The sequence below is a fragment of the Bos indicus x Bos taurus genome, chromosome 6, assembly GCF_003369695.1.
Source record: "Bos indicus x Bos taurus breed Angus x Brahman F1 hybrid chromosome 6, Bos_hybrid_MaternalHap_v2.0, whole genome shotgun sequence".
NCBI lineage: Eukaryota > Metazoa > Chordata > Mammalia > Artiodactyla > Bovidae > Bos > Bos indicus x Bos taurus.
The window spans coordinates 92732442-92755133 of record NC_040081.1 but is presented as its reverse complement, the minus strand read 5'-3'; the positions used below and the strand labels follow the sequence as shown (position 1 = coordinate 92755133).

The window sequence follows — 22692 nt, the reverse complement described above, 5'->3', positions numbered from 1 at the left end:
TGCAAGCTTATGTAGTTGCTCAAAAGAGAATATATACAGCATCAGGGAACACATTTGTTTAATGTTACAGTGTGATGAACAAATGCACTAAAATGTTAGAAAAAGCAAGTTTGCACATAGAACTACATACAATAATTGCAGGGAAAAATAAGCATATGTTACTTTTCATCTCATGTGAGGCTAGCAAGTTTTTTCCGTCTGTGAGAACAAAGTGTCTTCACACAGACCAGATAGATTTCATCCTGAAATGGAAATTCAGATTTCCAAGTCATACCATCTCCAAATGTCAGCCTTAATTCTACAAGTTTCCTAAAGGTCAGGGTTATGTTTTTTAAACTGACCTCTAAAACTGAAGGTCCAACTCAATTTTATTTGTTTTTGAGTTCTTTTGAACCTATCTAATGGTGGGATATTGTGGTCAAAGGCCCAACTTTTCCAGCTTCCAGAATCTTTACCTCAATGGTGATGTTGATGCTGTGGACTTCTGATCGACTGTTTCCATCACTTACATAAAAACTGAAAATATCGTGGGTTGGTTCAATGCTTTCATGAACACTCTGAAAGTAGTAAATGTAGTTTTCCAGGACATCCTGAATAGGGAACGATGCCTCTAGGTCACTGGTAGTTCCAGGGCCAAACCGATCACCTGCACCCACAGCAAGAGGAAACTTTTATCTTGATGCATAAATTCCTGCTTTCTGAGCTGAACCAGAAAGCAGGACAGCACTATCAACAGAAGATGAAAACAAGTTTGAGAATAAAGGTGGGAGGATGGAATTTGAAGACTTGGGTGGGACCCCAGTTTCCCCATTATTTCTCATCAATAAACGGGACTCAAATGAGTCGCATGGATGAAAGTACTCAGAATGCTATTAATTAATAGAGCACAGAATCAGTGGTTGTTTTGTTAGAAATATTTGACAAAATAAGTCATGGGGCAAATATTGATATAGGAGTAAAAGTTTTACACTTTAGTCAATTTCAAAACCATTTTGCAAGAGGAAGCTTTTTTCTCTACACAAGAAAGGGTGAACTGTATATCTTTAAATCTAAGAAATATCTCCTTAAGCATGTTTTCATTTGACAATTCAGGTCCTTAAGAAACCTCTAGTAACCTCATGGGCTAGTGCTCAGGCCCTGGGATGGTACAGTAGGGTCACTGTGATGTTCAGGGACCGTCCAGAGCTCAGGTGTAGTTCAGGCACTGAGATGCTCAGGTATTATTCAGAGTTTCATGGAAAGTGCTGCTTATCTCTTCTTTTCATTCCAACCCCAAAGGCCAAGGGAAAGAATAAGCACTGTCTAAATGCTGGATGACTTGCCTCTTATTTGGACTAAATCTCTCCAAATGATTGATTTTAAATGGTTACATTTTCTTCTAAAAAGAGGAGAAAAAAGAAACCCTTGTATCTTCAAACATTCCCTAGATACACATCAACAAATAAAAGTGTAGATAGAAGATCTGAAAACAATAACACTTTCTCTTTCCCTCTTCCATGGTTTTTGCAAAGATGAGGTCATATATTAAAAGGCCACTGACTTCCTAGTCGAAGACAGACAGGGTCATTTTTTGTTGACCTCCAAATTGAAAGAGTAGGAATGAAAACGTTTTATTTACAATTTGTTTGTGACAAGAATTCAAGACAAATGTTCTTTTTTTCAATGACATGAATTTTCTTAAATTTTACCCCTCAGATTTGATTCCTCTGGATACTAGAAGCATAGAGGAGTCTAAATGATTAGTGACCTGATAACCCCTAGGGCACACAGTTCAGAGTTTCCAAAAAGAATTGCTATAATTCCTTAAAACTTTAATTTTCTCTTTCTATTTATCACTATAAATGTAAGAAATATGCCATCTTTATTTGGGTAAAAAATACACTAAGTAAGTGAAGCCTAAAAATGTATTCAAAAAGAATGACATTCTATCATTAGAAAACAAGCTATTCAACAAGTGAATCTGTCACTGAAGCTTTAAGCATCAATCCTTTTGATTTTTAAAACTGCACCTTCTATTTTTTCATGTAAACCATTCTTATTAATGAGCTTCCTTGCCTTCTTCAATAGAATATACTATGTGCAAATTAAATAGTTCTTGATGTGTAGAGGCTATATCATGAACATCTGTTACTGCACTGTGCTGGAACACAGCGATGCCCAACAGGTAATTAAGGCGGGCCCCAGTTGTACACCACCCTCCATACTAGCTCAGTTGTTCAATCCGCCTGCAATGCAGGAGACCCTGGTTCGATTCCTGGGTCGGGAAGATCCCCTGGAGAAGGGATAAGCTACCCACTTCAGTATTCTTGAGCTTCCCTTGTGGCTCAGCTGGTAAAGAATCTGCCTGCAATGCGGGAGACCTGAGTTTGATCCCTGGGTTGGGAAGATCCCCGGGAGAAGGGAAAGGCTACCCACTCCAGTATTCTGGCCTGGAGAATACCATGGCTTGTATAGTCCATGGGGTTGCAAAGAATAAGACATGACTGAGCTACTTTCACTAGTTGTGCTGGTACTAAAGGAATGTAGGTTCCACGCTGTTAGATTTTATACTGAACAATATGACTTCTGTTCTTGTGCTAGTGTGAACTTAAAAGATTCTTCTTCTAATGTTTTTAAAAAGATGTCCTTTTGGTCAGCTGGACTCTGAATCTAGGTAGCTAGTTTCATTTGTATAAAATGAGACTCCATTCTGAAAGCACATGAAGCAAAGGATGGGACCTTACATGATGTGTGTTAGGACAATGATTTGCCCCCCCTGAACGTCTTTTCCTTACTTCCCATATATGGATGTGAGAGTTGGACTGTGAAGAAAGCTGAGCGCCGAAGAATTGATGCTTTTGAACTGTGGTGTTGGAGAAGACTCTTGAGAGTCCCTTGGACTGCAAGGAGATCCAACCAGTCCATTCTAAAGGAGATCAGGCCTGGGTGTTCTTAACATAAAACAGTGTTAGAAAGCCTTATCAGAAACCACCCAGAGAGAAGAGAAGGCTGGGGGCAACCATCCCTTTCTGATTCCCCACTTTTGCTTGTGCTCGCTTGTGCTCTTTCTTCTGTGAGAAACACCGTTTTCCCTCTGCCCACAGCAACTCCCACTAACCCTTCCTCAGACATTCCCGCCTTCCCAGGCAAAAGTAATTGCTCTTTCCTGTATCCTTTCTCAGTGCTTTGCTCCTTTCCCTGTCCTGGTGTTTCATGATTATAACATCAGTCTTTGTATCTGTCTCCTGCACGAGTCCAGGGCTGTTTCTTATTCCTCTTATAATCCTCTGCCTCTCAAATACTGGAGAGGGTAGCCTTTCCTTTCTCCAGGGGATCTTCCCAACCGAGGGATTGAACCCAGGTCTCCCGCATTGCAGGCGGATTCTTTACCAAATCTAACTCAGCAGCAAACAAATCTAAGGGCACACGCTGCAAAGCAAGATGGGGAAAAGACTCAAGGTTTTCTCTTGGAAAACATGACCCCTGCTAAATGAGTTTCTGGTAAAACTAGGCTCAAATCCCAGGCATCGCGCCGGCCACAGACACCTTCAGTCAATAGCCTCTCTGTGGGAGCTGCGAGCTGCACGCCAATTAGAGCCAAGTGCCAGCACTCAGGAGCCTCCCAGCAGAGGTGGCGGTATGGTCACCTGCCAGGAGCTGTCTCAACTGCCAGTCACTGTGGACACAGGGGCCTGTGGACAGTCCCCGCCTCTCTCCTTCCCTCCTCTGTGATAACCACCAAGAGCACTGGGTCCAGGGCAGATGGTGGGGGAGAGGGTCACAGACAGACGAGCACGCATTTCAATTCACGTCACATATTTAGAAAAAGCTGAGACGTCAGCTCTGGTTCAGCTAAACAGTAGCTGCCTCACAATAAAACAACAGACAATCTTATTTCCTTGACATTCAATTTCAAGTGCAATCCCCAAGCCCCTCTGTCCTAATGGCTGGCACTTTTCCCTTGTTCTAGTTTTCCCCATGGCACTGATTGACCTCCTAACATCTTCCACAATTTTCTCATTTCTTAGGTTTCTTATCTGTCTCCTCCCACCAGGATCTAAGGCACCACAAAGGTAAGGGTTTCTGTCTGGTTTACTGATCTACATGTGTGTATGCTCAGCAGTTTCAGTCGTGTCCAACTCTTTGCAACTGCATAGACTGAAACCCACCAGGCTCCTCTGTCCATGGGATTTTCCAGGCAAGAATACTGGAATGGGTTGCCATGCCCTCCTCCAGGGGACCTTCCCAACCCAGGGATCGAACCCATGTCTCCTGTGTCTTCTGCACTGCAGGCAGATTCTTTACCACTGAACCACCGGGGAAGCCCCTTACTGATCTATCCCCAGTGCTTAAAAAAGTGCTTCACATACAGGAAATGCTCAGTCAATATTTGTTGAGTCAACAAGACCTTCCTTCCATTTCTTGGAAATGGTTCCACCCCTCTTCGGGTCTCCTTGTCCAGGTTAATTGCAGGAAGTGACCCCCCTCCACCCTGCCACCCTGCCTCTTCTCTCCAGGTCTGGTACAATTCTACAGCCAGGCTGGTACCTGTCCCCGTGTTCTCGATGCAGCCGTACTGGGGCAGGGCGCTTAGCTTAATGATGGCATCCTCCTGGAAACTGTCCTCAGCAGCAGCAGCGAAGAAATGGTGAAAAGAGAGTGGGGTCCTCCCTCCCTCGTCAACCTAAGAAAGAAAAGATTGGAGAGAGTCCTTGGGCGGTTACGCGGACTGCAGTAAAAAAGGATTGAATCGAAAACTGCTGCCTGGGGTGACCTTCCATGAGTTCGAGGAGGCAGATCTCTACAGACAAGATGAGGAATGAGCCAGCTTCTGGGGCCCGGCCATCCTTCAGCATCTCTCAGAGCCGTGCTCAGATGCAGTGATGTCCGTGTTTGCCTTCAAAGCTGTGCTTCTTCCATGATGGATCTGGTTATAAAGCAGCTCTGGCCCATTCTAATCACCCACCTTAGAACAGCTGCACGTCAGGAGGACTGCCTTCCTTCGCATCAACATTCAAAAGTCTGCAGCTTCAGGATGATCCATTCAGTCCTCCCTTGGATACTGTGGGTGCATCCTGTCCTATAGGAGTTCCCACCAGAGATAAAGTCCCCTTTATCCCGTGAGAGCGTATGCTTAAAGGTGCAAGGGAAGACCGGGCTCACCGTACCTGAAAGCTAGTGCTTATCATTACTGTCAAAAAGAATAATAAATTGGTTTAAGTAAAAGCAGTAGCTCCAGCTCCCTTTTTCCTTTCGGGCCCTGTTTTGTATGCTAACGTTGCAACCTGAGCCGAGTGTTTTTTGTAGCCTCCTGGATATGCAACTTGACTTCTGAATGACTCTTGGCTAAATACAGAAAGATTCACAAATTATAAAGTGGAAGGTCACCCTGACTCTGAGAATGGGGACGGTGCAAACGGCTTCCCCACTGTGGATGTGAAAAGATGGGTGGAATATCAGAACCATTCAGAAACAACTGAGTTCTACAAATTTTCAGTTGCTCAAGAAAATCAGAAATCCTGAGTTTGGGGCATTATGGTACATAGAGTGGAATAAGTAAGTGAATTAACTTTTATGGAATCCCTACTGTGGGCCAGTTCTGTACTGGAGCTTTTTAATGCTATTTTATTCACCATCAGAGTAATCCTTTATGTAATAGGAATAGTAGTAACACCTTAAAAATGAAGCAACTGAGGCTAAGAAAGATTATATAATTGGTCCAAGATCAGTCAGCTAGTAACCGAACTGGCACTTGAACTCGGATACGGGTAACTTCATAATCGGGGTACATTACATGGACCCCCACCCTCCACACAGCAAGGAACTGTCAATATTGTTTACTGAGGTAAGTATCAACTCAATTTAAGATGTGACCCAGGACACTATCCATATTTCTATGTTTTAGTTGCTGCAAACATTAGACTATAAATACCTCAAAAAATACATCTCTACACTCCTACTACTATACACATCTAGCATAGTATACAAAATACTGTACACAAATAGATCTGTGTCTGGCACAGAAATATTTGTTGACTAATTAAATAATGTGGTTATAATGATTTGATCTTATGCATTTAATTATTTTCATCCTTTTTGAAAAACTAATGATTGAAAGCCATAATAGCTTGATTCTATGGCTTAGATAGTTGAGAGGAAGGACCTGACAGCCAGTTTAGATAGAAATCCTTCATTCACACTGGCGCAGACTCCAGCTTTCTACAGCATCCACCGTTCATTGATCTGAACTGCTTACCGTGATAAGGTCAGCAAAAGCAATGACTGGGGGTGGATCCTTGACGGGTGTGATGGTGATGGTAAACTTCTGATTGTCCAGACGGTTGTGGTCCATATCAGAGACAGAGAAGTGGAAGCTGTCAGTAACTGGATGACCACCGGTCTCAAACGCGGCTGAATACCTATAGAAGTCAAGAGAAGAATGGAATGAATGAGCTACACTGTCAGGTCAAGTCAGACGACTGAATCTCTGTTTAAAAATGGGGCCAGAGGCAACATAATCTTTCACGGGAACTATGAGTTAGTTGCTTACATATTTTAATACAATTTAAAAAATTCTGGGTAGTACCAGGTGGTTATAATACCTAATTTTCTTGTTGTTGATGTCTTCCATTGTGAAATTAGAAATCTCTGAGAGTTCTTCCACCTCAGGTCCTGCGGTTTTTAAGAGAGCACCGTACATGGGCAGAGAAGTTATCTGAATCCAGATCTCTGGGTCGGAGGAAGAATCATCCTAATCAAGCAAACATGATACAAGACATGAATGCACATTTGCAGGAAGACATATTTTCAGTAAAGATTACAGGTGCTCCTTTTTCTGCTAAATCTCCTTAAGCAATACCATGTTAAACTGCATGAAAATCTCACTATTTATTCCTCCTAAAATGTCTCTTTGACAGTCATCTTTGAAGAGTAGCTCAAGATAATAGCTTGAAATGCACTTTAAGTATGGGGCATAAAAGAAAGAGAGAAAGAAAGCAAGCCCAGTGGTTACTGTAAGAGCCACATAAAGTTTTGTTTTTATTACAAGCAGCTAGTGAAGTACAAAACATGGTCAGAAATATAAGTCATTCTTCTAGAAACACAGTTGTAGGCTTCTTCTAGAGTTTTTTAGTACAGTTTGCTTTTTAGAAAAAGGTAAAATTTTTGGAAATAGGTAAAACTCCACTGCTGCTGCTGCTGCTAAGTTGCTTCAGTTATGTCCGACTCTGTGTGACCCCATAGACGGCAGCCCACCAGGCTCCTCCGTCCCTGGGATTTTCCAGGCAAGAACACTGGAGTGGGTTGCCATTTCCTTCTCCAACGCATGCATGCATGCTAAGTCGCTTCAGTCATGTCCAACTCTATGCGACCCTATGCTAAAACGTATGATAACAATGATTTAAAAATTCAGTTTAACAAAGAATGGAAGGTAAGGACTCACTTTAAAGAGCAGTCAACACAATAAAAAGTTTTACCTTAACAGAAAAATTTAAGAAGTCTTATGAATTTCATTCTGACCAAGCCTATGCATGCTCAACCCCTGAGGTGCCCAATCCTAATGAAGACTGTTTATTTCCCTGTCCTCTGCACTGTTTATTTACTGAGAAATAAAATTGGCTTCCTGTTTCTACATGGAGAATAATTGAAGACAATAATTGAATATCTTAACAATTTCTTCTTTCTTCAAGGATATTTTTGGAAGTATCTAGAAGGGAGGCAACATCTTCTTGGAAAGATCCCGAGTCATTCATCTTTTAGACCAGTTGGCTGTGAACATGAGGGCACTCTACACTTCACCCCAGCAACAATGAAGATAAATATTGCATGACCAAGTATACTTTCACATGCAAACTTGCATAGCTATGATGCACAGTTAGCTGAGGTTGGAGATCATAAATGTGAGCACAGCTGCCTGGTGATCTGGGGGAGCAGCTTTTGGTCAGTTCTCATTTCTATCCTTGGAGACCTTTTTAAGTTGGCAGTTCAGAGCCTCAAGGCAAGATCATAGAACTTTCCATATTTCCTTACATCACTTGACAGTAACAAGGAAGGAAAAGCAAATTTATCGAAGCTGTAAAACTTCAGAAAACAGCCCCTAAATTTATACTTTAAAAGTTTCTCTATTTTTCTTTATGGGTTATCAAATACAACATGCAGGCTTCCAAAAGACTACTTGCTATAATATTACTGTGAGTAGCCTCTGAGGGGGAATTTTTAAAAGACAGCCAAGTGTTCTAAGGCACTGTCTTCTGAGATGGTGATAAACTACAAGGACAGAGCTCCTGGCTCTTGATGAGAATGAACAGCTTCTAAATTCCACATTGGCAAATTTGGCAAAGAAATGCTTATCTCATGTCAGGCCCAACTTATTATAATTTTTCAAATCTCAAGTGACTGCTGGGTTTGAAACAGTGTGAAATCAGCTGGATTTTTTTCTGAATGCTGTCATCGTTTAAAGAAACTTACTACTTTGAGATATCCAAGATACTGTGGGTGAAAAATTCTTAAGAACATAGACCTTGATTTTATGTAATTTTTCTACTCGAAGACCTTCTTACCCATTTTGTGTTAATTCACTTTTTCATTTTCTTTTTTATTATCTATACATCTATTGGCACACCATTCAACACAAGGATGGGAACTCTGATGATTAACATTTTATGCCCCTCTTTCATCCTGTCCCTGGTTCTACCATCACACCATGGATCTTGCTTTTTGACTTTCTTGAATCTCTTGGAATAGTTTGATATATTATTGTAAAGTTGTTGTTGTTGTTGAGTCGCTCAGTCCTGTCGGGTTCTTTGTGATCCCATGGACTGCAGCATGTCCTTCACTATCTCCCGGAGTTTGCTCAAACTCATGTCCATTAAGTTAGTGATGCCTCCAACCATGTCATCCTCTGTCACCCCCTTCTCAGCCTGCCCTCAATCTTTCCCAGTATCAGAGTCTTTCCCAATGAGTTGGCTCTTCACATCAGGTAGCCAAAGTATTGGAGATTCAGCATCAGTCCTTCGAATGAATATTCAGGATTGATTTCCTTTAGGATTGACAGGTTTGATCTTGCTGTCCAAGGGACTCTTAAGAGTCTTCTCCAGCACCACAGTTTGAAAGCATCAATTCATTGATACTCAAGGGTGAGAGTTATAGTCCAACTCTCATATTCGTACGTGGCTACTAAGAAAGCCGTAGCTTTGATTATACAGATCTTTGTTGGCAAACTACTGTAAAGTAGTTGCAGTATTTTTTAAAATGTATGAAAAGGGAGTTAGACCCTCCTCTTGTGGGATTTCTTTTTCTTTTCACTCAATAGACTGCTAAGATCCATGATTTTATGTTTCATGATCCATGATTTATATTCTTTTCATTCAGTAGAAGACAGCTAAGATCCATTAATTTATTTATTTTCTTGGGCTCCAAAATCACTGGAGATGGTGACTGCAGTCATGAAACTGAAAGGCACTTGCTCTTTGGAAGAAAATCTATGACAAACCTAGACAGCATATTAAAAAGCAGAGACATTACTTTGCCAATAAAGGTCTGTCTAGTCAAAGCTATAGTTTTTCCAGATGTCATGTATGGATGTGTCAGTTGGTCTATAAAGAAATCTGAATGCCAAAGAATTGATGCTTTTGAACTGTGGTGCTGGAGAAGACTCTTGCAAGTCACTTGGACTACAAGATCAAACCAGTAAATCCTAAAGGAAATCAGTACTGAATGGTCATTGGAAGTACTGATACTGAAGCTGAAACTCCAATACTTTGGCCACCTGATGTGAAGAACTGACTCCTTAAAAAAGACCCTGATGCTCGGAAAGATTGAAGGCAGGAGGAGAAGAGGACCACAGAGAATGAGATGGTTGGATGGCATCACCGACTGGATGGACATGAGTTTGGGCACGCTCTGGGAGTTCGTGATGGATAGGGAAGCCTGGCGTGCTGCAGTCCATGGGGTCACGAAGAGTCAGACATGACTGAGCAACTGAACTGACTGCAAGATCCATGAATGTTGTTTTGTGAAGCTATTGTTCATCTCTTCTGAATGTTCTCTAGTATTCCACAGAATAAGTATGCTCCAAATTATGTTATTCCATTTGTTGATGCTGATAGACACTGGGCTTGTTTCAATATTTTTGCTACTACAAAATAGTGTTACTGTTATTACAAATAGTGCTTCCCTGATAGCTCAGTTGGTAAAGAATCCATCTGCAATGCAGGAGACCCTGGTTCAATTCCTGGGTTGGGAGGCTCCCCTGGAGAAGGGATAGGCTACCTACTCCAGTATTCTTGGGCTTCCTTGTGGCTCAGCTGGTAAAGAATCTGCCTGCAATGTGGGGAGAGCTGGGTTCGATCCCTGGGTTGGGAAGATCCCCTGGAGAAGAGAAAGGCTACCCACTCCAGTATTCTGGCCTGGAGAATTCCATGGACTGTATAGTCCCTGGGGTCTCAAAAGAGTTGGACACAACTGAGTGACTTTCACTTTCATTGCTGTGAGTACCCTTGTGTATATTCTTGTGCATATCTTTTGTACCTGTGAAAGTCTCCCTTGGAAAGGAATCCAGGAGAGGAATAGTTAGGGAACATGAGCATTCATCATTACGAGACAATGTCAAATTCCTTCCCAGAGCAGTTGTTCTAATTTACAGCTCCATCATAAAAGAACCTCCTGTAGATCCATTTCCTCTCTGACATTTGGCATTTTCATATTTTAACATTTTTGCCAGTTGAATTGGTACTAACCAGCAGACAGTCTTTGCCTGCGTTTCCTGATGTCTAAAAAGGTGAATGTCTCTTATCTTTACTGGTCCTATGGATTCCTCTTCTGAAATTCCTGCTCATGTCTCCTGTTCATTTTTCAAATGGATTATCTTTTTCTTCTTGATTGGCAGATATTCTTTATATTTTCTTTGTTATCTTTGGTTCTATGTGTTGTACATATCTTTTTCCAGTTTGTAAGTAGTTTTTTTTGTTTTTTAATGGTGTGTTTTGGAGAACATCAATTTTAATTTTAATATAATCAAATTGTCAATCTTTTCTTTATAGTTAGCATTTTCTGTTTGTAGTTTAAGAAATTCTTCCTTTTCCCATTATCATGAAAATATTCACCTATACCCTACAAAGAATTGTACAATTTTACTTACGACATTTAAGGACTTGATTTACTAGTTAATATCTGTCTAGGGTGTGAGGCAGCAGTACAAGTTCTTGTTTTCTTTTTAATATGAATAATAATTTGTGCAGATTCATGTTTCAAATAGTTTCTCCCATTTGCACCAGTCTGGTTTGCTGTATCTGTTTTACTTTACAGTCCCAAGTATGAGTCTGTTTCTAGACTCTCTAGTGTATACCAGTGTGGACTGATTTAAATAGTGCACATTTATATCAAATCCTGATATCTGATAGGGCTACCCCCTGCCCTCCTGTCATTCATTTTCAGAATTTTGGCCGTTTGTTCTTTAAACATTATAGACACCTTCCCAGGTGGTGCTAAGTGGTAAAGAATCCACCTACCAATGCAGAAGATGTAAGAGATGTGCCTTCAATCCCTGGGTTGGGAAGATCCCTGGAGGAGGGCATGGCAACCCCCTCCAGTATTCTTGCCTAGAGAATCCAATGGATAGAGGAGCCTGGCAGGCTACAGTCCATAGGGTTGCAAAGAGTCAGACACGACTGAAGTGACTTAGCACGCATGGATACATTATAGAATGAGCTTATCAAGATCATTAAAAGGTCACTGAACTTTTGACTAGTACTCAGTTGAATGGAAAGATCATGTTGTTGGAGAATTGATATCTTTTTGATACTAAATATTACAATTAATATGGCATCTCCTAGTGCTTTTAAATGGAGAAGGCAATGGCCAGCCCACTCCAGTACCCTTGCCTGGAAAATCCCATGGATGGAGGAGCCTGGTAGGCTGCAGTCCATGGGGTCTCGAAGAGTCGGACATGACTGAGTGACTTCACTTTCACTTTTCACTTTCATGCACTGGAGAAGGAAATGGCAACCTACTCCAGTGTTCTTGCCTGGAGAATCCCAGGGACGGGGGAGCCTGATGGGCTGCCGTCTATGGGGTCGCACAGAGTCGTACACGACTGAAGTGAATTACCACCAGCAGCAGCAGTGCTTTTAAAAATGTCTGCCAATTAAGTATTACAATTTTCCCTGTAAAAGTAGTGCCTGGTTTTTGTTAGATTTAGTCCAAGGAATATAACTTTCGTGATGTTAAGTGGTATCCTCTTTTCAGTTAAATGTACTGGTTACTTTTTGCTCTTATATAGAAATGCTATTGTTCTGTTGATCTTGTATCCAGCCCCTTCCTAAATTCTCCTCTTATTTTGGAAACTTTGTCAAGAGATTCCTTTGGATTTTCTTTATAGTCAGTAATAGCATCAATTTTCCCTAGAAGTTACACATCTTTTGTTACATTTATACCTCATATGCATTATGTAATATTATTATAGATGGTTTATCTTGAATTAGTATATTTTGGCTAGTGCATAGCAATTCTATTAGCTATTTAAGATTAATCTTGTATCATCCTCTCCATATTACAAATGAGACAACTGAGCCCTAGGGAGTTTAATAACATGTCAAGGGTTATTACATTAGCAAAAGTGGTAAGCTTGGACGAGAACCCATTCATTTTAACCATAAAACCCACACATCCCTCGCCTACTTGTTTCCTTGCAGTACATAGCAAATTGTGTACAGGAAACCACCATTAAGAAGCAAATCACACAGAATCCCATTTTTGCCTTTTGTTTCTCCTGACGTCATTTGACCTTCTTGCGTTCACGATACTGTAATTAAGAACAGGCTCACATGTTCCTTTCCCTTATAGTCTGGGTTTCCCCAGTGGTTCAGCGATAAAGAATCTGCCTGCAATGCAGGAGATACAGGAGACGTGGATTCGATCCCTGGGTCGGAAAGATCCCCTGGAGAAGGGAATGGCCACCCACTCCCGTATTCTTACTGGGAAAATCCCACGGACAGAGGAGCCTGGTGGGCTACAGTCCATGGGGTTGCAAAGAGTCAGACACGAGCACAACACAACAGCTGCCCCATTTATGACCAAGGTTTTGGATGGCTTTTCCTACTTTTCTGGATGTTCACAGCAAACTCACTAACTATGCATACCTAGAAAAATCTTCCCATGACATTAAGCAAAAAATTCTTCCACAACACTCAGAGAAAGTTAGTATTAATAAATAACTTAGCTAAGTCTTTGAAAGATGCTATGCTTTCAGTGAGCTAGAATAATTCTTTTGGAGTCTTCTTTCTGCTCCAGTGGGTAAATTCACATTCAATCAATTTCTGAAAATACATATTCAGTTGCCAATGGGCTTGCATTTTGATCTGCAGCTCATAATATGCACTTAATGGGAAGGAACTGCTTCTGGAATCCTATTTTGGTCTGTCAAACATTTTTCAAGCCTTGGTGATCTATTGATTAAATCTGTATTCATAAATTTTTATGAATTCATGTTTCATAAGACTCAAAAGGCCATTACCTAGGGTAAGAATCACCTGTCAATTTAAAAACAAAGCCAAAGGTGTTCTGAAAATGTACTAGACCCACGAGAAGAATCAGGGTGGAAAGCAGTTTCCCATAAGTTAAGAAAAGACAATTTTAGGGGAAAATCTGTGCAAAAGCAATTGAAGCAATTGTTCCCAGGCCAATGCTTTATCTTACATGCTACTATTCAGGCCTAGATTTTATAGCCATATTCTTCAGCTCAGAAAAGGATTTCATAAAACTATACAGTAATTTTTTTAAAGGCCAGGTTATTGGAGGAAATTTTAAGATTAGCAAAGGAAAAATTCAATACTAAGAGTGATTATCATTCAGATAACCATTTTTATTTCAGTGTATTTGTCAAAACTACTCATTATGATTTTTACACGGAGAGTTTATATTCACAACATACATACATGAAAAATAAAATTAATTATCCTCACTATCCTTAGCTCCAGAGGTAAAGTCAAGGAAAGAAGATGAGTTTAATTAACCAGGATCACATATCAAATTAAGATCAGACTAGTGGAAAAAACAACAGTTTCTGAATCTATCCTTGGTCCCTGCTTCTCATGGGGCAAGGAATGGAGGGTGAGTCAGGAATCCTGCCAAACAAGCATGCCAGCATTCGGTCCAGAGCTGGACCTGAGACAAACGCTAGTGAGAAGTGGGCTTTCTCTCAGAAAAGTGAGCCATGAAATACCATAACTTATCAGTCATTGGTGGGTAAATTCTTCTAAGTTGATCTTTCTCTAAAATTCCCATTTGAAATACTATGGAGTGAGCTTAAAATATGGGAACTTGGACTTTTTGAAATTGTTAGTTTCCTAGTGCAAATCACCCATCTCATTGTGCATTTTCAGTGCATTTTCATCAATGTTCTGCTCATTCACTTTTCTGCTGGGGAAACAGTGAGAACAGCTGGAATAAAGAGCATTACTACTGCAAAGAGCAGAATGATAGGGAAGCTGACAAAAAGCTCTTTTATGGCCATAGACCTGATGGCCCAAATGTTCAGCCACGGGCATCACTTTCTAGTCAACCTGATCAGAGGATGCAGTGGACAAAAAGACAAAAGAAGGAACTTACCACGTAAGCCAGGTGTGACCGAGTGATCACAGCTGTGCTTTTACTGGCAACCGTGACGCTCAGCGAGGCACCAGCAGCCAGTCGGGGCCCCTGGGCCTCAGCCGGTGATACCTCCACCCTCACGTCCACTGTTGTGGCTGAGAGGCCGTCTGTGACTGAGATCTCCATGCTGTCCTCCCGGGCAGATGAGCCATCGTGTAGATACCGCAGGACATTTTTCTCTACATCCTCATATGTGAAAGTGTCACCTTTCAAGAACAAAACAAATTGCAAAAAACCGGGAACTTCTGGGAACAATGCTATTCATTTCCATAACACCTTTGTACTCAGGATTTCAAAGCACATATAGGATCATAAACCCTGGGAGTTGTAAGCTAATTAGTTCAACCAAACACCCAATGTATTTTTACACTATCCTTGAAAAGGGTTCTTTAGCCTGTCCTTCAACATGGCTCAAGGTGGGAGGCTCACCATTTTACAAGGGAGCTAATTCAACTGGTGATAAATCTAAAAATTTTTTTAAAGCTTTAAATCAGATGGAGCCAAGATCTGCCTCTCTAAGCTCCACTCTTCACTGTTTCATTCTAGACAATACAGAGCATGCTTCTATTCTCTATGAGAGCCCTTCTAGAATCTAATCATGATACTGATGATTTATTTTAAAAGTTAAGAAAGTTAAAAAACACTTAAAACTTGAAAAGTATAGTTGAAGTTAGAAACCTACTCTGTGTAAGTCTAGAAACCTACTCTGTGAAAGTCTATTCATAATTAGGTGATAGGTGTCAAACAGAAAAAAAATTTTCAAGGTCATAAACATTTAAGAAAAATAGGTTTAAACAAAATTTAAAATATTTAAATGTCAGGATTCACTAGAATTCTAGAATCGTCAATATACAATATGAAAGCTTCTCAAAAGTGTTTGGTCATAGAATCCTTTTTATGAGAAATGCTGCTTTAGTGCCATGGGGCCCCATGACTCCTGAGCACAGCTGAGGAACTGGTCTTCTTAGATGTTCTATTCAACTCTATTTCCTCACAGATTACTGACTATAATAATTGATGTTATATAAGAAAACTAAAGAATTTATCCATTCTTTGTTTTCTTCTTCCAAGCCTTCTCTTGATGCTAGTGTAATTGTTCCTTAAAACGATAATAAAACTAATATTTTACAAACATCTTTCAAACTCACATATTAATTACACAAATGTTGGTTAAATATAATCCTAAAGAAACTGGGCTATGACTGTTATGCTCCTAACATAGATCCCTTAGGATACCAGAAATCTATCATAGTGACACTTCTTTTGCTCAGTAACTTTTTTTAAAAAAAATCTGTCTTTGTGAATCCCAAGTGCCTATTTATTGTTCTTACAAATCCCACGTAGCTTCAAGGTAAAAAATTTGGCACTCTCCCTCTGCAGCAATATTCAGAAGAACACATTATTACATGCCTATTAGGAATTCCACGAAAGTTTTGAGAAAATACGGATTGTCACAATAAGTATATAGCATCCCAAGGTGACAATTTTGAAACAATATTCACTTCAATATATGAGAGCCAACTATTAAAAATTAGATTCAGTTGTGTTCTTTGAACTTTTCTGTATTTCCTAAATAATCAGCATGTATGATTTTTATAACTGGATAAAGTACAATAAATATTATTTTGGAAAGCTGGTCACATAACCACTTTTTTTAATGGATGAAAATACATGCAGCTTATACTCTAAGAGTCAGAGCGTTTAAGATACTGTGAAGATGCACACGGAGCTGACAACTCGTATGAGGTTGTTCTAAATGTACTCACTCCAGGCTTCAGAAATCAATTTTATATACAACCTGAGAAAAGAGCTTCATAGTTTTGGAGTGTGGGTGGTAGTGCAGAGAAGCAAGTCCCCAGTACTTTAGTCAATGGACTAAACAGTAAAGGTCTTCCCTTTCTAAGCACCTCCTTATAGTTTATCCCACAATATTGCTTTACTTCTTGTCAGAGACATAAAATCAACTGTGGAGCAAGAACAATAACTATACGAGAAGAGAATCTAAAAAAGAATGAATATAAGTACATGTGTAACTGAATCACTTTGCTATACACCTGAAACTATCAAAACATTGTAAATCAACTATACTCCAATAAAATTAAAATAGTTAAAAAAAAATAGAAGTTCCAGGAGGCCAGTGACGGAGTGAGCAGGCTACCTGTGGCCATGGGCCCTGGTGACCCAGCTGTGTACTTAATAAGCACGCCATGCTGTGGAGGCTTCCGAAGCTCAAAGAGGAGTTCTTCAGGCACTGTTTCCATGTCTCGTACTACCAGCTGAAGTTCTGTAGTCAGGAGAATAGAGCATGGTGAGCTGTGGATGTTAGCAACTCTATACTCGGTGTACAGTAAAGCCCCAGGCCAGGCTGGAAGCCATGTTGTGGGAAACCCGATGGTTACAAGACGCTAAACTGAATCGACCACAAAAGAGAGAAAACTTAATACAGCCAATTCACAAATTGTAAGTTCCTTAAGAGTTTACTTATGAGTCGGTAGTTCCAAATTCAGAACACCTTTTTTCTCCCATACAAATGAGGGAATGGCAGTCCACATAACTAGGCAGGTTTTGGAAGTTGTTTCTGCTTACTATTGTTTCTTCCCTTCTCCTTTCTCCGAATCTATAGAGGAGCCAGCTTATTTTAATAATGGTTGCTCTTGGCCACAGCACAAGAGAAGGAGTGGGGCAGAAGGGACAGTTATCTTTATATCTATGACTTGCTAATAAGTTGAATGATAATTCACTTTAGGCCAATACTGACATGTAGAAACTGGATAAGGATGTATAAGAACACACCTTACAAAAATCAAAATATCCACTCTTCCCTTTTCAGACATTCTTGGTAAAAGAATACACTTCTAAAGAGGAAGTATACTAATAGGAAAATAAAATCACATAAAAAACACTTGGGTCAACTCTAGCTCTTCACAACTTCTGAAGGTTATTGTGATCTGCCACTCCTGTTACTTTTCCCTTTCTCAGTAGAAAACAAGAGCAGCCATTGAAACCATTTCCCTCACGTCTCTTCTCTGCTCTCTGTTACTTTATATTTTAGTGATGGCAACAAATCAAACTCCTGGAGGCTGGAAAATGAATTTCATGTTGTATTCCATCACGGAGCACTGGCCTCTGAAGGGTTTATTTCCTTCTCTCTGTTGCTTCCATTTGCATGGCAATGGCCAAAGGGACTGCCATGGCTGAGAAAGCATGCAACTTCTGGAAGAGAAGCTCACTACTTTTTGGTAACCATGAAGAGGTTTAAACAGGGACTGTTAATGACATAGGGTTCCATCTTCTAGTCATTGTCTTGCAGGTTCTCAGTTCTTACCTATAGAAGTGCTGCCTCCTGGGCTGACCACAAGCAGAGGAGCTGTGACCTGGAACAGTGGTGGGTACTGATCTGTGCGAAGTAAGTGAATGGTGAGGGCCATCTCTGGACTCGTGTGCTCTCCATCAGAAACTAGAAAGGATACACACACACACACACACAGAGGCATAAATCACCTTGTAGTCTGGTCACCTTTAGGCAAGTTCTATAAACTTGTAGCTAAAAGTTTTTTTTTTTTTTTTTATTACCTTAAGACTCTGAAGAGATGCTTACAAATGGAAAGAGTAAGGCAGCAAGTGAAGATACTGTGAGCTATTCTAACAAAGCTCTTTCTACTGAATAACAAGGAGGCTAAAGGACCATAATAACACAGTCATTTTAAGAAGTAATTTTCACAAGGTGATATTGATAAATGTTCAGTTCAGTTCAGTTGCTCAGTCGTGTCCGACTCTTTTCGACCCCATGAATTGCAGCATGACAGGCCTCCCTGTCCATCACCAACGCCTGGAGTTCACTCAAACTCATGTCCATCGAGTCAGTGATGCCATCCAGCCATCTCATCCTCTGTCATCCCCTTTTCCTCCTGCCCCCAATCCCTCCCAGCATCAGGGTCTTTTCCAATGGGCCAACTCTTCGCATGAGGTGGCCAAAGTATTGGAGTTTCAGATTCAGCATCAGTCCTTCCAAAGAACACCCAGGACTGATCTCCTTTAGAATGAACTGGTTGGATCTCCTTGCAGTCCAAGGGACTCTCAAGAGTTTTCTCCAACACCACAGTTCAAAAGCATCAATTCTTCGGTGCTCAGCCTTCTTCACAGTCCAACTCTCACATCCATACATGACCACTGGAAAAACCATAGCCTTGACTAAACAGACCTTTGTTGGCAAAGTAATGTCTCTGCTTTTGAATATGCTATCTAGGTTTTTCATAACTTTCCTTCCAAGGAGTAAGCATCTTTTAATTTCATGGCTGCAGTCACAATCTGCAGTGATTTTGGAGCCCAGAAAAAGTCTGACACTGTTTCCACTGTTTCCCCATCTATTTCCCATGAAGTGATGAGACCGGATACCATGATCTTAGTTTTCTGAATGTTGAGCTTTAAGCCAACTTTTTCACTCTCCTCTTTCACTTTCATCAAGAGGTTTTTAGTTCCTCTTCACTTTCTGCCATAAGGGTAGTGTCATCTGCATATCTGAGGTTATTGATATTTCTCCCAGCAATCTTGATTCCAGCTTGTGCTTCTTCCAGCCCAGCGTTTCTCATGATGTACTCTGCAGGGTACATAAGCAGGGTACATAAGCAGGGTGACAATATACAGCCTTGATGTACTCCTTTTCCTATTTGGAACCAGTCTGTTGTTCCATGTCCAGTTCTAACTGTTGCTTCCTGACCTGCATACAGGTTTCTCAAGAGGCAGGTCGGGTGGTCTGGTATTCCCATCTCTTTCAGAATTTTCAAATATGCACTCATAGGTAATGCTGATAAAAGCTTTTATTTTTTGAATTACTGTAGACTTAATTCATTCTTCCAGTGTTCCAGAGAAATACATTTTCAAGAAAACTCTTTTAGAAATAACTTGTCTATGTCTCATCAGAAAATAATTTTTTAAAAGGATAGAAATGTCTACACATAATTCTAATGGTATTTGTTTGGAAGTAAGCAGACCCATTTTTACCTGGTCATTATATCCAATGCAATAAGTGGAAAACATCTTTGTGAATAAAGCAGTGACCTTAATATTTTATTTGGATTACCTGAGGTATCCAAGTGAAAGTTGATCCCTGGAGGGAAATGAAAGCAGAGTTGCCAGACCCTTGATTCTTGTTTCTATTTTTCCATACCCCACATGCCTTCCCTTCTCTAAAAGTCAGGTTTGTAGGAACACCTGCACCACTGACTCATCAATGGGTTTATCTGCAGTGCCTACTGAAAAAGCTGCACTGTTGATACTTTAAATGCATGGTCTGCTTATACATGGGTTCATTACAAGGAATTTTTTACTTTTCTACTTTCTCCTGGACTTGGTAACAAGTCAGTGAGAATTTGACCTCTACTTCAGCCAAGTAAAGCATCACTTGAAAGTGAAGTCGCTCAGTCGTGTCCGACTCTTTGCGACCCCATGGACTGTAGCCTACCAGGCTCCTCTGTCCATGGGATTTTCCAGGCAAGAGTACTGGAGTGGATTGCCATTTCCTTCTCCAGGGGATCTTCCCAAACCAGGGATTGAACCTGGGTCTCCCACATTGTAGACAGACGCTTTACCGTCTGAGCCACCAGGGACGTTCTAAAGCATCACTTATTGACTCCTGCTAATAAGTACATACAGGTTTTAGATTTGTCTTTTCCTTTAGAACACAACTAAAAGATATGGTTGGATTTTACAGGGTCTGTTCCATGTCCTTAGAGAAGTCCAGAAAGAGCCCTCCTGAAGGACAAACGATATTATCCCTGGGAGAATGACGGTTTTATGACTGTGGTCGTTTGGTCAAATGTCAAAGTTCTTACATCTGCTTCTTTGAGTTCAGTCTTTCATGCTCTCTGGATGGTCAGAGATAGGGATCAATGATTCTTCTTCTTTTTTTTTCTTAATGTTTCCTCTATTATTCTTTAGATTTTTATGTGGACCATTTTTTAAAAGTATTTACTGAATTTGTTACTATATTGCTTCTGATTTATGTTCTGGTGTTTTGGCCATACGGGATCTTAGCTCCCTGACCAGGGATCGAACCCTCACCTCCTGCACTGGAAGGTGAAGTCCTAAACATTGGACCACCAGGGAAGCCCTGGGACCAATGACTCTTAATTTTGGGGAGCTTGAGGACAAGTGAACCAGCTTTCCCATAAATTTCAGTGGATTCTGGATTCTCTGAAGTGCTTGGAATCTAAGTTAAGAAGGCCTTTTGTTAAATAAAAATAAATAATTGCAAAATACAATTTTTTAATGTTTTACGTTGATTTTTTTTGAAGTGAGGAGCACCTTTGGGAGCCTTCACCATCCTTACCCTACAGAAGAGGAGGAAAGACCAAAAACTTAAACAGCTTTGGTCATATCACTCAACTATCCGTGTGACCAAGGTATATCCTTGCCTCTATAAGTAAAGGGAGGAAAGTTATTTTTTAGTACAAATTTGTGAATGCTTGGTCGCTCAGTCACGTCTGACTCTTTGTGACCCTATGAACTATAGCCCACTAGCTCCTCTGTCCATAGGATTTCTCAAGGAAGAATACTGGAGTTCATTGCCATTTCCTCCTCCAAGGGGATTCTCCTGACCCAGGAATTGAACCCGCGTCTCTTGTGTCTCCTGCATTGGCAGGGAGATTCCTTACCACCAAGCCATGTGGAAAGCCTAATACAAATTACATGACAACAAAATATACCATGATGGTGCAGGGCTTAGCAAGCAAACGTAAGAAATTACAATCAAAATGTTAATTGCATGTCTAACCCTCTCTTTAAGCAACGTTTTTGATTTCTCTGAGAAATAGTCAAATTGTTTCTTGTCTCATACTTTTTAGATTGGCTCTTTCACCAAAAGTCTACACAAAAAATCTGCACACAGATGGTTCCAGCATCTTTATTCATAATGGCCCAAACTTAGAAGCACTCAAAATGTCCTTTAGCAGGGGAATGGATAAATAAACTATGGTACAGCTAGACAATGGAATATCACTCAACACTAAAATAAATGAGCTACCAAGCTATGAAAAGACATGGAGGAATCTTAAATGCATATTGCTAACTGAAAGAAGCCAGTCTAAAAAGTATGAATTCAACTATATGATATTCTGAAAAGGGTAAAACCATGGAAGGCAATAAAAAGAATAGTGTTTGCAAAAGGTGGGAAGTAGGGGTTGCAGGAGGGGCATAGGCAAAGCACAGAAAAATTTTAGGGCATTACAGTATCAACTCTGTATGATACAATGATGGATAAATGCCATACATAGGTCTAAACCCATAGGATGCAAAATAACAAGAGTGAACTCTAGAGTAAACTCGACTTTGGGTGATTATGTGTCAGTGCTGATTTATCCTTGGTGAAAAGTGTACCATTCTAGTGACTGATACTGACAACTGGAGAGGCTAAGCTATGCATGTGCTGGGGTAGGGGGCACAGGGAAAATGTCTGTACCTTCCTTTCAATTTTGTTGTAAACCCAAAACTGCTCTAAAAAAAAATTTGTCTAAAATAAAAATTTTTTAAAATCACTGAACAGTAAAATAAAGGAACCTCAGGCAGAAACAAGATAAATTAATTTAAGGTCAGCCCAAGGTCTATTTTCTTTACTCTGTATAATAGGTTCATGGATCATTTAACTTAAAGTCTTGGGGAAGTTAATAGTTAACCCCTTCACCTATTCAAGCTTTCAGATTAGTATTGAGGCTTAAAATCTAAACTGGCACACTACCATGATACTTGTTTGTTTTTCATGATCAGAACACATACAGACCAGACTAAACACAGAAAAGTCAGAAACTTATATTACAATCCTGGTTGTGCTGTTTACCAAGTATAGACACATGGGCAGATAACTACTATAATGATCTTTAGTTTTCTCAGCTTTAAAATGCTAAAATAAAACCTATATTTACAATATTGCTGTAAGGCTTAAATACAAGTAATACTGCAAATTGTTTAATAATCAAGAAGTCTAGAAATGAGCCGACAATGGGCTCTTTTCAACAATGACACAATAATAGAAAAAGAGATAAAAGGTGTCCAAATCAGAATAAAAGAAAATTG

At 40.2% G+C, this 22692-nt stretch overlaps 1 protein-coding gene across 4 annotated transcripts in view; it reads right to left on the bottom strand.

The window, feature by feature from the left end:
- The window catches only part of FRAS1 (Fraser extracellular matrix complex subunit 1), a 535024-nt gene that overhangs the window by 96254 nt on the left and 416078 nt on the right, over positions 1–22692 (bottom strand). For 3 of the 4 annotated variants that reach the window (XM_027544846.1, XM_027544843.1, XM_027544844.1), the window contains 7 exons: positions 17951–18082; positions 16784–16909; positions 14584–14831; positions 6582–6730; positions 6236–6398; positions 4528–4663; positions 456–646 (listed from right to left, as the gene is read on the bottom strand). In XM_027544846.1, coding sequence (XP_027400647.1) covers positions 456–646; positions 4528–4663; positions 6236–6398; positions 6582–6730; positions 14584–14831; positions 16784–16909; positions 17951–18082 — 1145 coding nt within the window. The remainder of the gene's footprint in view (positions 1–455; positions 647–4527; positions 4664–6235; positions 6399–6581; positions 6731–14583; positions 14832–16783; positions 16910–17950; positions 18083–22692) is intronic. The other variant, XM_027544845.1, reaches the window with a different exon arrangement.